General features: G+C 37.3%; 1 protein-coding gene across 1 annotated transcript in view; it reads left to right on the top strand.

Moving 5' to 3' along the window:
- LOC134799410 (hemicentin-1-like) overlaps positions 1-16,984 on the top strand; it is a 209,879-nt gene that overhangs the window by 173,872 nt on the left and 19,023 nt on the right. Inside the window, exons 6-9 of the mRNA XM_063771804.1 lie at positions 1,302-1,508; positions 5,781-5,926; positions 11,239-11,389; positions 14,149-14,279. Of these exons, the coding sequence (XP_063627874.1) occupies positions 1,302-1,508; positions 5,781-5,926; positions 11,239-11,389; positions 14,149-14,279 (635 nt within the window). The remainder of the gene's footprint in view (positions 1-1,301; positions 1,509-5,780; positions 5,927-11,238; positions 11,390-14,148; positions 14,280-16,984) is intronic.

The following is a 16,984-nucleotide window of genomic DNA, read 5'->3' as shown; positions in this document are numbered from 1 at the left end:
GTTCGACAAGGATGACGGTCAGGGCATGAAGTTATCTAGATCCGAATTGTCAAATGTGCACAGCGCTATCCTGTGTTGCCAGTAGTATAAACAGAATTACCCGAAAGTCTGAAATTTCTTTCGTGAATCGGAAGATATTGCTAACGAGTAATTAAAAATGATGTGTTATTGTAAAATTTAAGCTAAAATACATATAAATGAAAATTATAAAATTATAAAGAAATATTTTAACTTATTAACCATAGGTATAATGTACCCATGTAACATGTTATGTTGAAATAAAGTGGCAATGTTATTGTGACGTAGGCCCGTGTCACTCTGGGAATGGAAGACCATGTTTTATTAGACCATGTTTCCATCCACCCACTACACGTAATGTTATTTATTGTCAATAGTCCGACACGCGACACTCAGAATATCCACGCAAACAAAAAGTAAAAAAGAAGTAAAAAAGTAAGGCAAAAGTAAAGTGAAAGTATATTTATTCTAATATTATCTAAAAAGTACTATAATAATAAGTATCTACTATAAGTGCGGACCGTGAACCTTACGAGGTTATGGCTGACTACACAACAGGGTCATAACGGATTGTCCAAAAACCATCCATTGTGTTCTAGTCGCTACGTGAAATTCCGTCCCATGGCTCCAAGGGATAAGCCCACGATATTTCGTTGAAAGGATAAAACTGAAGTGATGTCCGCGGGATTTTGGGATAAGGAAGTTAGTAATGAAACAATATTGTTACAAATGGTTGTGTCATCGGATATACAGAGTGAATGATCGCAAGCGATAAAAACAATAAGAGATAAGTTTGTTCTAAGTTACTAAAGTTTCTATCTAAATAATTACTTACGTTTGTAATTTTGAAAATGGCAAATATCAATAATTCATAAGAACTTCATACTTTAGCAACACTTACGCTACTGCAATTACTAGGCATCTTGTATACTGTTGCTACGGTATGGTTACCCTAAGCAAGGCAGTTTCGAACAATCCCAATATGAATGTTATAGTGTTATTTAAAAAGAAAAAGTCTAGGAATATTTATTGTAAAATATTTTATGTAATCTGTGACGGATTTTTTTCTTAAAAAGTCGATGTCTTATGAAATGGATCCTTAACTTCTTGTACGCATATTAAGGCTCTTGACCAAAGTTTGTCATATATTGCTCTTTTAGAACGATTTTAACTGCTCTATACAGCATAACCAAGGTATGAACTCACGATTCTGACCACCACACATATGAAATGTTATACATTTTTTTGCTACATTTAAAAATAAATGATTCTTTTGTTACCAGGTCGCCCAGAACCCGTGGTATCCTGGTTGATCGACGGCCTGCCAGCCCCGCAGTACATCGGGGTAAAGACCGACACACACGTGGTCGTGAACCGACTTGAACTCCAGCATCTAAAGCGGGAAGACTTGAACACCACGTTCAAGTGCCGGGCGGCGAATACGCATCTTGTGCCGCCGCAGGAGAAGGTTGTTAGGCTGGAAATGAATTGTAAGTATAACTTATCATCATCATCATCATCATCATATCAGCCAGAGGACGTCCACTGCTGGACATAGGCCTCCCCCAAAGAGTGCCACAATGACCGGTCTTGCGCCACCCGCATCCAGCGGACTCCTGCGACCTTAACCAGGTCGTCAGTCCACCTTGTGGGGGGTCTACCCACGCTGCGCCTTCCGGTACCTGCGTGGTCGCCACTCGAGAACCTTACCGCCCCAACGGCCATCGGTTCTACGGGCAATGTGCCCCGCCCACTGCCACTTAAGTTTAGCGATTCGGAGGGCTACATCGGATAGTATAACTTATATAATCTTCAATTTTCTCCCAATCTGATTATATTGCTGCCAAGTTGGTGCAAACTAGGCTTAAACCAAATATGCTAAAAAATATGCCAGATGCCGAAATAAGTAATATTCTATGTCCTTTTCTAGGTTAAATAATATCTGTATTTCAAATTTCACCTAAACCCGGTTAGCTTTTTTTACATGACGGGGAAACAATTTTTAGGGTTCCGTACCCAAAGGGTAAAACGCGACCCTATTACTAAGACTCCGCTGTCCGTCCGTCCGTCTGTCACCAGGCTGTATCTCATGAACCGTGATAGTCAGATAGTTGAAATTTTCACAGATGATGTATTTCTGTTGCCGCTAGAACAACAAATACTAAAAATTACGGAACCCTCGGTGGGCGATTCCGACTCGCACTTGCCCGGTTTTTTGGACACTACCTAAGCATGCCTCTTTCATATTTCATCAACTTAATCTACTATATAAAATATATTCAAAAATAAGGGACTAATGTAGTAGTTTAAATCGATATATATGCTTCTATGAAAACGGGTAACATTATATGTCTATCAAATATCAAAATGTGTGACCCGCCAGATCTAAATCTAACGCTAAACGGCTATCCAAAAAAAAAACCCGGCCATCGCGATAAGGCACGACATTGCAACCAGTCGCTAAAATGAAAGTGCTCTTTTCAAATTCAGTCCGACCAGGATTCCCTCTCAAATGGACAAAAAATGCTACAAGTTTTTGAAAGTGTACCGCAGAGTTGCGTAATAGGCTGCCGCAGCCACTAAATTCAAATTATGCCGGGGCGTACATAAAATACATGTTTACGTTTAGACTAGTTCCGTATAACTCGGCCTTCGGTTTCCTTTTAGCGCTTTGCATTAAATTAACAATTTTACTGCTTGATGCGTCGTCAAGCTTTGAAATGTAATATTACAACGGCGAGTGACGCGATAGTTAAACAATAAGGGTGGGTATACACTGCGTCTACGCCGTGTCGACATACCTTGTAAGTAATAATATTCACTTGCAGCATAACTCATGTTAAAACATTTTGCGTATTTTTTAATCTTGAAAAGATTTAAATACATATTTTTTAAATCTTTACATTTAAGATTTTTGATGTTCCTTTGGAATATGTACCTACCTATTAAATATGACCATATAAACTACAAAAGTATTTGGTTACCTACATATGTTTTGTTTTCTTCACGTTTAAGTCCAGTAGGTAAAGACAAGATAGGCAGGTAGTCGAATTGCCAATTTGATTATAAAATTTTCAATTTAATTGACAATCTCATCTAGCGTTCCCACTTACTCAATTTAATAGTAGGATCGGCAAGAAAATGTTTTTGAATTTATTATTTATTTATTTTTGCGTCCACACAACACAATTAAATTGACAATTTAATCAGATTGTGCGAAAAAGTGACCCGTCTGGACTGGCCTTCATAAAACGACTAATTTCAAGGTATTATTGAGAACAGTACAAGCTTCGGTTATTCCATACATTTCAACGGAGCTCTGCTAAAATTAAAGTTACCTCTATCGCTTTGCGACGTGCCAATATATTTTTCATGAACCTAAACATAAAATACGCCCAGGGCCAACTTTACTATAGTGTGAACCTAGCCTTACGTGAAACTGATGTACTTAAACGATTTACTTTGTGCATGCCATATCATGTTCAGCATATTATAGTATAGCAGATTAGTTCTTGCTACGTCACAAAGGTGGGGCGGCGCCCTAATTTAAACTAATATACCTTCCCTTGTCCTGCCTGCCTTATATTCAGAAGGACGTTAGTCGCTAGGATTTTCTATACACTTACGTTTATTTATATGGAGAAAGTTAGAAGTGTTGAGTGAATGAGAATGAGTTTGGTATGATACAGGTTGTTAATGGGTTTTTAGCCTTTATTCTTTATAATTAAATGTTACCGAGGAAATGGTCTTCTATTAACCATATTTTTTTTTCAAATATGCATAAAAATAACTACGAGGCTGATTCGAACATGCAAAATTGTCATTGAATTATTTTACGGTTTAGACTCACTTGTTTTTAGTCACTCGCGCGACTGTTAGTGCTTGAGAAAGGAGACCTAGGCTCTCCGAAACATGTCGCGCGAGTGACTAAAAACAAGTGAGTCTAAACCGTAAAATGATTCAATGAGAATTTTGCATGTTCGAATCAGCCGTCTGAAGTATAACGCTTGTAAAATGCTTTATCGCAACATCTAAGACCTTACTATGCTTGGCATTTACAGGAGCTCGGAATCATGATCTGAATAATTCCTTGAAATAGTTCTCCGATAGATAGTGTTGGTGGGAACTTGAGTCTTTCGAGTCTAAATTTGAAACACCTACTCGAGTATTTATTATGAGACTCGGTACTTAAAATCTTCCACGTCTTTAAAGCCCTGAGTCGAGTCCTCTATTATTATTTTTTTAAATAAGTATGGAAACGTTTTGAAAACTTAAAAAAATTGAGTTTTCTGAGAGAGGACTTAAGTCTCTACAAAAAACTTTAGTCTCTAACGAATTGAAATAATAACTCGAGTTTCGCCTTAATTATAATAGTGAAAAACTGAGTCGAGTCTTAATCTCTAGCGTCCCACATTCCCAATCAATCAATTAATCATTTATTTGCAAAAATACAGCCACGAAAGGTGTTCAAACTATTCAGGTACATACAATGTGTATTATATTTGCAAACAATACAAAATAAATTATCCCCAATGAAAAAATATTTATTAAATAGAATAGAGTTGCTTTTGTTTTGTTTTGTTAGATTTTAAAATATAGTAAAACGAAACAAACTCAATTCTATTTTTTAATGTCTCAGACTGCCAATTTTTCTCGTATTGTGGTCCTCTAGAGGTTTAGCATAAAATTCAAAGTACTCGAGTCTTATGCTAAACATTTTAACCAACACTAGATAGAGGCACCTAAATGCCCCTCGAGTGGCCGTCCTGTCACGTGCGGGGCCACAATTCGTTTACCCTCGCAATTGACTGGAGTGTTCTGTGTAACTGACTACTGATGTTCTAAATCATCGAGTTGCTTCCTTCGTTGCTCTAAATTGAAAGCATTGAAAAAAACATTATACCTACTCACATTTATGGTGTGAATATTAAAAATTTTGCGTAATATAATACTTCATAAAAAGACTTAAGGGGGCGCCCACTGATTACCAGTTCGCCAGACCAGCCTGGCAGTTAAACGCAAAAATTGACAGCTCCGAACAACTGACAGGCTGATACCGTCCGGCGAACTGGTAATCTGTGGGGCCTTTTAATTCTTATAATTTATTATGAGCTCAATATGGAGAAGACCGTCTATAAGGGAAGACCGTCGACGAAGCTCTTTTGGCTGTTTTAACTTTTGCGTTTGTACACATACTCCACTTATAGAAGGTCGGTAGAGTAGAAGAAGCGAATCTTTTCCTTTTCTGACTGTGTCTGAGCGAAGTAAAAATACTAGAATCCTTGTCCTATGATGGTCATCCTAACCAAAAATGTTATATATATGTGCTGGTTTTCTCCATATTGACCGTATACACATTTTTAGGTTTAAGATGTTTATATTTCTCAAAAGATTACTAGAATAATCACTTCCTGATAAATACATGTTTACACTAACATAATACAAACGAGGGGGTAATTAATAATTACACACTAAATTACAAAGTCAATTCTAAACAACTAAGTATACAACTAATAGAATAAAACTATTCTATTACTTGTTAAAAAAAATAAAGGGGGTAGATATAAGCAACGAGACATGCATGCGGTTCTACTATTTTGGCTGTTTTGAGTTTCAAATTGAATCTCAGACCAACCCCGGCGGTTTCCTGCATTTGAATACTTACTTATCATTATCTTACTTACCTCTCTCGTACTTATATTTGTTTTTTTTTCAAATGTGCTCATCATCATTAAAATCTAATACGTTCACTTTTTTCCCAGTATCCCCGATCTCCGTGTCGCTCGTGAACCGTCCGCAGCAGCTGATCGCTGGAGCAGCCTCGACGTTGCGATGCGTCGCCGAGGGCAGCCGACCGCCGGCGCAGATCACCTGGTTCAAGGACAATAGGAGTCTTGAGAGAGAAAAGGTATAGGCCTGCTTACGTAGGTACATAATTTAGTGTCATTAGTATATACAGGGTGGCTAAAAAATAACCACATTCCCGTTGCCAGGGAAGTTTTGGAATTACTTAGTATACGGAGCAACTGTTACTATGGGACCAACCCCGAAAAAAAATTTGGCTGTTTCTTACATTTTGCTGGCTGGTCCATTTTCTATGGGTGGGTAAATTTATTTTTTCGTGACTGTGGGATTGGTCCCATATTAGTAAAAGTTGCTCAGTACAATCCCAAAACCTCCCTGGCAACGGGAATGCAGTTATTTTTTAGCCATGTATTACGGCGGGATTCCACCAGTGTGCTGGAGGACGAATCCCGCATTTTGGAGGAGGAATCCTGCATTTAAAGATGTGTTATGTCATGTCAAGAAGATAAAAAAAATTGGAAGAGTTTACGAAACGTTCACAGAAAACAAAGAAAACTTTCATTTTGAACATGGGAAATTTCGATTCCTGTACAAACACTTGATTTAATTTAGACTTTTAATGTGAAAATTTCGCAATCTTGGAAATTTTCCAACGGCACATCAGTATAGTCATGATAGACAAACTACACTGAACAGTACCTGTCATTGGTGTATAAAAGTTGACTCACGCTAGACTGGGCCGGGACCGGGCCGAAGCTTCCGGCGCGTCGTTTAATATGGAAAGCACCACGTGATTATCTATCAGCCGTCATAGAAAATGACATGTCGGACGCCTCGGCCCGGGCCCGGCACGGTACGTGAGTCATCCTTAATTACCTATAATTTTCAAATAAGATTTCCATCACCATATGACATATAAATATAGTTCATCTGGTTCAAACACAATTGGAGCCTTGACAGCGAAAAGGTAAGCTTTTAATTGGAACCCGTTGTAGATTTACTTAATGATATTTTAGTATAAATTATTATTTGTATACCAAGTCATTCTAATTAGATTACTTTCCAACAATATTAATCAGTAATAATATTAGTAATGAAATATTTTCACTGAAAATGTAGTTACTGTAATGTCTGTAATCCTAATGAAACCGCAAAGCTGTTATGAAAATCTAAATTGCATAGTATACATAATTTGTTAAACCTAAATGCATGCTAATTATATAAAACATGATACTACGATGTAACGAACATTCCCGTTTCATTAAATATCTGGATAAAACAGAAGACTCGCTGCCTGGGCTTTTAGTTACAACCCTTGCTAAGTGCAACGCCTCATTTCAACCAGTAATAAACAACTGGTTGCCGGAGTCACTTCTCCCACTTCTCATATTATATTACACTAATATAAAACATAATGTATATTATCTTCTTCTTCTTCCTCGCGTTGTCCCCGGCATTTTGCCACAGCTCATGGGAGCCGAGGGGCCGCTTGATAACTAATCACAAGAATTGGCAAGGCACTAGTTTTTACGAAAGCGGCTGCCATCTGACCTTCCAACCCAGATGGTAAACTAGGCCTTATTGTGATTAGTCCGGTTTCCTCACGATGTTTTCCTTCACCGAAAAGTGACTGGTAATATCAAATGATATTTCGTACATAAGTTCCGAAAAACTCATTGGTACGAGCCGGGGCTTGAACTTGCGACCTCCAGATTGTAAGTCGCACGCTCTTACCGCTAGGCCACCAGCGCTTTTAACATATATTATAATTAACATATGTTTTTTGGAAAAAAGTGTAGTGTACAACTTAAAATAAAATGGCCAATATACCACTGGTTGCCGGAGCCACTTTGCTTGCTAAGCTTTCAGAATAACCCCGCTCGCTAACTAGGTCAGTGTCTAATCAGATTCCTGCGGCCACGGAATGACTTAACAAAATTTGCTGAAACGTAATGCATCGTCACGGTGAAAAAGGTTGCTCGCAAAACGTGAACACTGAGCATTTGGCGGAATGCTTGGGATTTACCTACGTAAACGTCTTAACCCTTTTTGCTTGGCTTTCAACTTGGTAAACATTTTCCTGAGTACACAGATAAAAAGCTAAATTATACATGTAAATACATTATTTTAAGAAGAAATGAACGTTTTCTTGATCCAAAAATAGCTGTAACAATAATAAGTTATTTTATAGCTATTGAAGTCGCGCACACAACAATGTGTCACAGTAAAACCTCGTTTTCAATGTTGCAGTTGATTTAAAATAAGGGTCAGCAAAAATACGTACCCTATATTTGCCTTTAGTACCTACATAACTTAGCCTTAACTAGCATTAAACCATATTTTTTTTATTCTACTTGGGCGAAGTTAGGTTACTACTACCAACTACTACTCGTACCGACAAGCAAGCAACAACAGCTAATTGCAAGATTGGTCAAAAGATTTTTCAAAGTTTCTTCTATGCAGTTTAAATATTGTGCACCTAAGTTATATTCAATTATTTTTGTTCATTTGAATTAAAATCTTTATTTCAGGCAAGTGGCCCATACAATATCTTAAAACTAGCATACATATTATAAAATATATTTTAAAACTAAACACTACAAATCACATTATATGTAGTTGTGATCCTATTCGCAACCCCGCAGTGTCAGGGGACCGGCCGCGGAACCGCCGAAACACCACATTAACTAGGTACCTTTCTTGCACTCAGTGTTCTATGTGTGATCATTCACCTCATCGCCTGGCGCTTCCTATGTTTCTTGGCTCATAACTAAGTTTTGGAATCCCGGTCTTTTGATAGGCTTGCGTGGGGATATAGATCCAACACGTAGAGGCCCCTTGGAGAGCTTTAATGTAATGTAGAACGCCTGCTGGAACCCATTCACAGGCGCAACAATAAACACCCATGAACCGGTCGCAGCAGGCATTGGGACTATTGTAGAAAAAGTGAATAGTATATGGATTGAAGTTTGAGTGGTCAATGAGACTGGGCTATTACAAAGAAGTCCGGACACCTACCATAACAACGCTAACACACGTTATCCAGGCAGGTGGTAACTAATATTATTAAGTCCCGACGCAAAACGAGGGGTGTTACAAGTTACTAGTTTGACCACTACTTACAAATGTCAAACAAAATTTTCCATAAAAATCGTATTTATCTTTTTGTAAATTAAGTTTTACTCACGCACAATAGTATTTTTTTGTAATTTAGTTACACTTATTTTATATGCTAGCGTATCATAATTTAATTAATTTCGGTAAGTGCCACATGCAAATATTTGGAAGACGAGCGTTTCGTTGTTTATGTTGCGAGTAATTAGCGTGATAGGAACGTTTGTTATTGTTAAAACTTTGTAAATTAAATTCACAGAAAACGAATCTAACTAGAAATTATGTATACCTACCAAATTTTTTTTATTTATAATTTAACAGCGCCTTTACCTATCTATATTTACTTAATATTCTTGATAATTTAAACACTCTTAATAATATTTTTTGATAATTTTAATATGATACTGAGGTGATGTATTTAATTGAAATACATATGTATACTAAAAAATATGTAGTAATAAATAAATATCATTTCCCTATGAATATTAGGTCCTCCATGGGACAAACGCACGTACTATTTCGTCAACACAGGACCTAGAACTATGTATTTAGAAGCGGCACCTAGCTCTCACGATCACATCACACTACTTACAGAATACCTACTATACTCAAACGCAATGAAAATGGATGACTTTCTGTGAAAGTATCTCTTGTTTATTGCTCTTAAGTGTACTTACCTGCAAAGTTTGAACACGATCGCGTGAACGCTAATTTAATTTTAAGGCGACCAGTCGGCAGTTTCGTTGCAACGGCTAAAAATAAGAAATATCTAGTAGACACCGTAAGTGAGATACTAAAAATGAAATTTTGTACCTGCAGTAAAAACACAAAAGGTGGGCTGCACGCGGAGACCGAAGATATATCGAATATATTGTTGTATCTATAGAAGTAAAAGATCAATACGGATAATAAGTGGGGCTGCTGGCAAAGAGAATTTGAACTAGAGGCGAATTGTCAAAGTAAATTATGTAGCCACAGTAAAATTACTGCCATCTTTCGACAAAAAATTAAAACTGTTAGAACGCCATTTGACTTTTATTCTTATTCTTTCACTGATATGTGTTTATTTGTTAAATATTGAAATTAAGGCCATCTACTCGACAGTAGATGGCGCCAGTAGGTTATGGCGCCATCGCTCGAAAATATTGCACCATACCTTTAGCCTACTAAGTTAAAGTTACCAGCATAAGCAATAAGATGTACTTAAGTTCACAATTAATTAGGCAATTGGCTAAGTCTACCAATCTACCGGGTGTGGCCTGTAACATGACCAAATAATTAAAACATAGATTGTACTCCTCAAAAACGGTGACACTTTTGTTCAACAACTTTTAAAAAATAATTAGTATTTAGACTCCCTGTTTTTCATACAAAATAAATATTATCTTCAATGGACGCCATCGCTATGCCATATCATTGTGATTGACGTTGCTTGTCACGCCTTAAACATAACAAAATTCGCAATACATTGCGTCTTAGAATAAACTTTAAGGCGTATTAAAAATCAAACCACAAGTTATTTTTGAAAGTTGCTGAACAAATGTTTTGCCCATATTACAGGCCACACCCGGTATGTTTTAAGGGAGTTCCCTCTGCCAACAAACTGCCCTGCAGTTTGGTAGAAGAAAAACATTTGTAAAATAGGGTTTCTTTCATCTGAATAAATGTTTTTTTTTATATTTACTGTCGAGTAGATGGCGTTAATTTCAATATTTAACAAATTAACCCAATATCAGTGAAAGAATAAGGATCAAAGTCAAATGGCGGTTTAACAGTTTTAATCTTCTGTCGAAAGATAGCAGTAAATGTACTGTGGCTACATAATTTACCATGACAGTAAGTCTCTATAATATATTCTCTTTGCCGCTGGATAAGAGTGGCGGGTCTTCACATTGGGGCCTATTTATACATTGATTAGTGTTTATTGCGAGTTCTTTGCAAGTTCAAATCGGGCTCCAGTATTGTTTAGGGCTTGTACCGAAAGGGTAAAAACGGCACCCTATTTTACTAAGATTCCTCTGTCCGTCCGTCTGTCCGTCTGTCTGTCACCAGGCATGAACCGTGATAGCTAAGCAGTTGAAAATTTCACAGATTATGTATTTATGTTGTCGCTATAATAACAATAAACAAACTAAAAACAGAATATAGTAAATATTTAAGTGAGGCTCCCATACAATAAACGTGATTTTTGCCGTTTTTTGCGTAATGGTACGGAGCCCTTCGTGGGCGAGTCCAACTCGCACTTGGCCGGTTTTTATTGATGTATCAAGTACCTAATTCATCCTTTTCTCCCTTGTGTAGGTAAGCGACCACTCGAACGAGACGTGGTCGGCGAGCACATTGGTGTTCACGCCCACGCCGCTGGACAACGGCGCGGTGATCAAATGCATAGCGGCCAACCCGGCGTTGCCAAGGAAGGCGATCGATGATCACGTGCAGCTCAACATTGTATGTTAGTATCGGTGTTATTGATTCATTGTTTATGTAATTTAAAATATAGAAAAACTAAAACGTCTCCCGACCGTCGGCGTCTAGTCAGCAAGCCAACGCTCAAGAGACGCTAGTGTGGAGGTTCTCTAAAGAAATGGGAGGGTATAAGGTTGGGTATTTGGCGCGGAGGACGAAAGAGCATATACACAGGTCTTACCTGATGACGGTCTTTTTCACATTGACCACACATTATTTAAGGCGCTCTTATACTCGAGTTTTACGTTTTCAAGGGGGTGAAGCAGACGAGTGGTAGAGCGGGCAGGCGGGCGCCCCGCGCGGCGCACCGCACCATGTCCGCGCAGCACGTCTACGTCCTTATTCTGACGACATCGGTATTCTGAATTGTCAGTTCCGGGATTTTTTCCGGCAATTAATATTGAATAAGATTTATTAGCAAATTCGTATTTTGATGAATGCTTAATGAAATTAAAAATGGTAGGTAAGACGGTGAGTGTAAATAATTATTAATAATAAACAATATGAGTGTATATCGCGATAAACTGAGAATCTAATCAAATGATACCAAATTATTATGAGACAAAAAATTGTACTTACTAATAGACCTTAAAAATGTAATAGAGTTAGACCAAGAAAAGTCTGCAACGATTTTGATTGCACACGCAGTATAAGTGTTATTTTAAACGTCAAACTTCTATGAAATTATGAATAACACTTGCACTGCCTATGCTATCAAAAGCGTCGCAGACTTGGTCCAACTCTAGCAGTCAATTTAGGGCAAGTAGGTAGTGAAAATCAGGAAGAATACTAGCAAAGCTAAGATAATTTGTGGGACTATTGAGTTATGCATAGCTCCAATAAGTAGATAAAATTAGCTATCTTCACAAAATTAACGAGTAAAAGTCAAGCATAAAGATTGTAATGGCAAAAAACACTTCTACTTCGACATTCGAGTTAGTTAATAGCTCAAGAAAATAAAAAAATCTGCGGAAGTAATTCGTATAATTTTGAAAATTGGCACAGTTATACCTTATAGTGTCCAGATAAACACACTTAAAGTCCTCGAGCTTAGCGGGTGTGCTGAGGGTGTAGGGGGGAGGGGGTGAAGGTACCTTTTTCATATTTTTGCACATATCTCGAATATCTGTACGAATAGAACACAAAACAATAACAAAAGTTTTAACATATAATTTCCTACAAATTTGGTTATTTTTATTTTTACGTTACGATCAATACTTTAGGGTTGTTAAAGTTAACAATGAGATAAAAAAGTCGATTTCAGAAAACGTCGTTTTTTCGTAATTATTCATCATAAATCAAATTTTTAGTTTAGAATAAGCAAGAATATATAAATCAGTTACGCTGACAAAGTCGTAAAATAAAAACTAGAAAAAATATTTAATAGGGCCCTTATATGAAAAGTGGGCATGAAATTTTTTTTCGCTTCAACCCTATAGGGTAGGGTGTCGTTGGATAGGTCTTTAAGGACAATTTTTTGATCAGCATAATATTTTCGGAAATAATCGCTCTGAAAGAAAAAAGTGGTCTTTTCCCCTCTAGTTCCCCTAAGTTTTGAACCATGTGTCCAAAAAATATGAAAAAATCGTGAAAGTACTTAGTATACTTTCAAGGAAAAATATAGCAAACCTGAACGCTCCAGCCGTTTTTGAGTTTTTGCAATCACTCAATCAGACCATTTTGACGTAGGGGTAACTGCGGAACCCATACTGATCATGGCCCGACATACTCATGACCGAGTTTCCGTCACGACTCTTTCTTAACTTCGTTTCAACCGATTGTCCCATGACACTCTCGCATTTTTTTTATTACGATAAAAGTTTAGAGTGATCAATTGTACTTACACTTATTTTCCTTAGGATGTAAATACCTAATCCAATTAAACACAAAACCATTATAGCCATTTTTCGACCACTTCCACAAAAACGCATGTAGGTATCTCGGAAACTAAAAGTGTTGAAATGGTTACCACCATACACTAAACACTCCCACATATTTGAATCCTGTATATCTATGTTTAAATATATTCAATTTGATTAATTTAATAGCCTTTTAAAATATGTTTACACAATTTATCAATCGTGACTGAATTCCGGATTGGTTAGATGGGTGTGTGCCTTTGCTGCCCAACTTGTTATAAAATGACAATATGACGGACGAATGTCTGAAATGTCACCGTATTTAAGAATTATTTTGCTTTACTTCGTAAGTATGTTGAAAAACATTGTGTGTATAACATATTTATACTGTGATTACGCATTTTATGAAACGTCCGCTAAACTAGCATAGGTCCGACGCTGATAGTGGTCACGGGCGTACTGGCGTGAGGAATGGGCGCAAGGTATTGCCGCGTAGGGTGTAATTTAGTAGGCAAAATGTTGAATTCATAAAATGATGAATGAAAAAATTAACGTTTCGATAAAAGGACAAGCAATAATGAAGATTTACTTAAAAGCTATCGACTAAAGTAAGTTTCATATACATTTTCGTCGTAGTACTTCTAACATAAGGAAATAAAGACAGTGTTAGGCATGTTTTAACTTAAGATTCTATCGAGAAAATAATGAGCCGTCGTGTTTCTGACAAGCAATAACGTAGTTCAAGGACTGAAGTTATGCATACTAGAAAATAATGCATGAAATCCTTGTAAAAGTCTCTAAATATGGTGACAAAAAAGCGCATTTTACTACACACCGCGCCTTAATTGTAATTAATATATTTATATCTTTGTGTATTCTCCCCCAGACAGTCCGCTGGTTACCCTTACGCTGGGCAGCACACTCAACCCCCACGACATAAAGGAGGGGGACGACGTCTACTTCGAGTGCAACGTCAGAGCAAACCCGAGGGAGCATAGGATCACGTGGTTTCATGATGTAAGTTGAATCAAAGACATATGTAACTCCGTATAAGATGAATAAAGTCTAAGGAAAAAACGTGCCTCGGAAATCAAGAAAAAGTCATTCTCATTCATTCATTCAGTCAGTCATTCACCTTTGGCCTATGGTCGGCTAGATGGAGTTGACGACACCATATAATATTTAACAATTTTAACACAGGTATCAGTCTAGTGAATGAACATGGGTCAAAATGATATAAAAATAATAAAATCATTTATCCATTTTTTTTTTGATAGTTTTATACGTTTACATTTTGAGTTTTAGTCGTGTGTCGAGATGGCAGTAAATTTACTGTGACTACAAAATTTATTAAAACAGGACCCCTCTATACTATCTATTCTCTTTGGTTGAATGTACACTGACAGTTCCTTGAGGCCAATTCAGACGTGCGGGGCGAATGATAATATAATAACATCATTTAGACGTCCAAATTTAAGTTTGGATTGGCCACCCTGACGTTCAACCATATTAAGACTCCGCTGTCCGTCTGTCCGTCCGTCTGTCTGTCACCAAGCCGTAACTCATGAACCGTGACAGCTAGACAGTTGAAATTTTCACAGATGATGTATTTCTGTTGCCGCTATAACAACAAATACTAAAAACAAAATAAAATAAATATTTAAGTGGGGCTCCCATACAACTAACGTCATTTTTTTGCGTAATGGTACGGATCCCTCCGTACGCGAGTCGCACTTGACCGGTTTTTTAATGAAAATTATGAGGTTTTGCTAAAAAATATTTATAAAGAAGGGTCGAAAAGCAATTTCAATCGTAATGCGACGTAATAAAAAAGGTTTTTTTTTTAAATAGAAATTGTACATTAATAATATTGTACATTTTATGATGCTGGACATCATAAAAATAGGGATAAGTAGTTCAATTTTCCTACTTCTACAATAACCCATTACAAAATGAATCCTGGGCTCGGTTCCATGGGAGTGGATTGATTGAATCTCATTTTACGATACTCGCTTGCACTTTTTATGATGGCCTCGCCTCCTATTACTATTTTTAACTTTTAATCATTTTTAAGTCCGCACTTTAGTAGTTTTCCTAGAAAGACATGTTGTTTATAAAGTTATCCCTCGCACCTACATTCTTAGAATAAATTATGCATGCGGATTGACCGGCGTCAACCTGTATCATTTTTAAAAGAAGTTCTGATATCAGAGACGTATTTTACATCATATTATATATAAGTATATTGGTATTGGTTGTGTAGAGACGAAAACCAGTTTGATAAAGTCACCTGTTGCACACAGATCCGTATAGATTTACGGATTTGTTACGCAATTGAAGACATGCCACCGACATCAGAGTAACAGGAAGGTTTATTATTTAGGGGCATTATTCAGCTTTGCGTTTCGATACAGTCAAGGAATTTGATTTATGTCGGTACAGTTAAGGTGTTTAATTAAATATCGACAAGGACAAATTGCTAAAATATGTATACTAACTAGGGATGTACCGACTACCGGCCACATTTGTAGTCGGCGATTAGTCGGCGACTAGTCGGCAAAAATGACCAATTAGTCGGCACTTTATTAGTGAAAGAATACCATATGTTTTGTTTATTTTACTAAATAGGTATAAATAGGTATAAATAGGTATATGCATCCTGAATAGGTATTTCAGGATGCATACGGAAACTTTTGTTCATATAAATAATTGACCGTTTGATCGTTATTGTATGTTGGTGGGCTGGTGTTTTCCTCTACAGGTCGATCTCAACTGATTCTAGATCGTGTAATTTCATGTGCAAGTTCGATAGTTAATTTTTTTAATTATTATTCAGATTTTTTTTTATCTTTTGATCGTGTTCCTCGGCCGACAATCTGGTGGAGTCTTCGGAAGAAAAACATCCCAGAGTATTCGGTTGCTATGGATCTGAACATTGTTGGGTCCAGAGGACGAGGAAGACCGAAGATGAGATGGGCAGACACCATAGCAAAAGACATGAGGGCCTGCGATGTTTCAGTAGACGACACGTCCGATCGCGCGAAGTGGAGAGAAAAGACCAGAAAAGCAGACCCCACAATCAGATGGGAATAATAATGCTGACGAGAGAGAGAGAAAGAGAGCCATGAGGAACTATTATTGTTATTGCAAAATTTAGAGACAGACAGGGCACGTTGCTCGTAAAAACGCTGACCACAGGGGATAGGTTCTTAACTGGCGACTACGTACCTACGGGAAATAGAGCCTTGGAAATACCTCCTACAAGCTGTACTGACGGTTTGCTCAGGATCGTAAAATAAAAGCACTAAATACAGAAATTTAACGAGTATTCTTGTGATAGGTCTTTGAACCTGTAGAGAACACCTTTTAGCCAAGCTAATATGATGAATAGCGCAACCAAAGAAGCAAAACTATTGCTTTTCACCTGAACTTATACGAAACTAATGATCTGGCCGACTAGCCGACTAATCGGCCGGCCATTCGAGCGCCGATTAGTCGGCTAGTCGGCCAAATCAATAGTCGGTACATCACTAATACTAACCTTAATGTATGGGCAATAATAAGGTTGTGTATAGGTACATATTATTTGCACTTTATTATCAGTGTTGATATTTAATAGCCTGACTTTACGACGAGCGACAAGATTGCGGAGTAGGTATACTTATGCGTTATCAGAGATCAATAAAATCTATATTTTGTACAATTTTAGTTCATCGTTCGTA

Source organism: Cydia splendana, chromosome 18, assembly GCF_910591565.1.
Source record: "Cydia splendana chromosome 18, ilCydSple1.2, whole genome shotgun sequence".
In the NCBI taxonomy this organism is placed as follows: Eukaryota; Metazoa; Arthropoda; class Insecta; order Lepidoptera; family Tortricidae; genus Cydia; species Cydia splendana.
The sequence above is the reverse complement of the archived record's forward strand: the minus strand, read 5'-3'. Positions and strand labels throughout refer to the sequence as shown.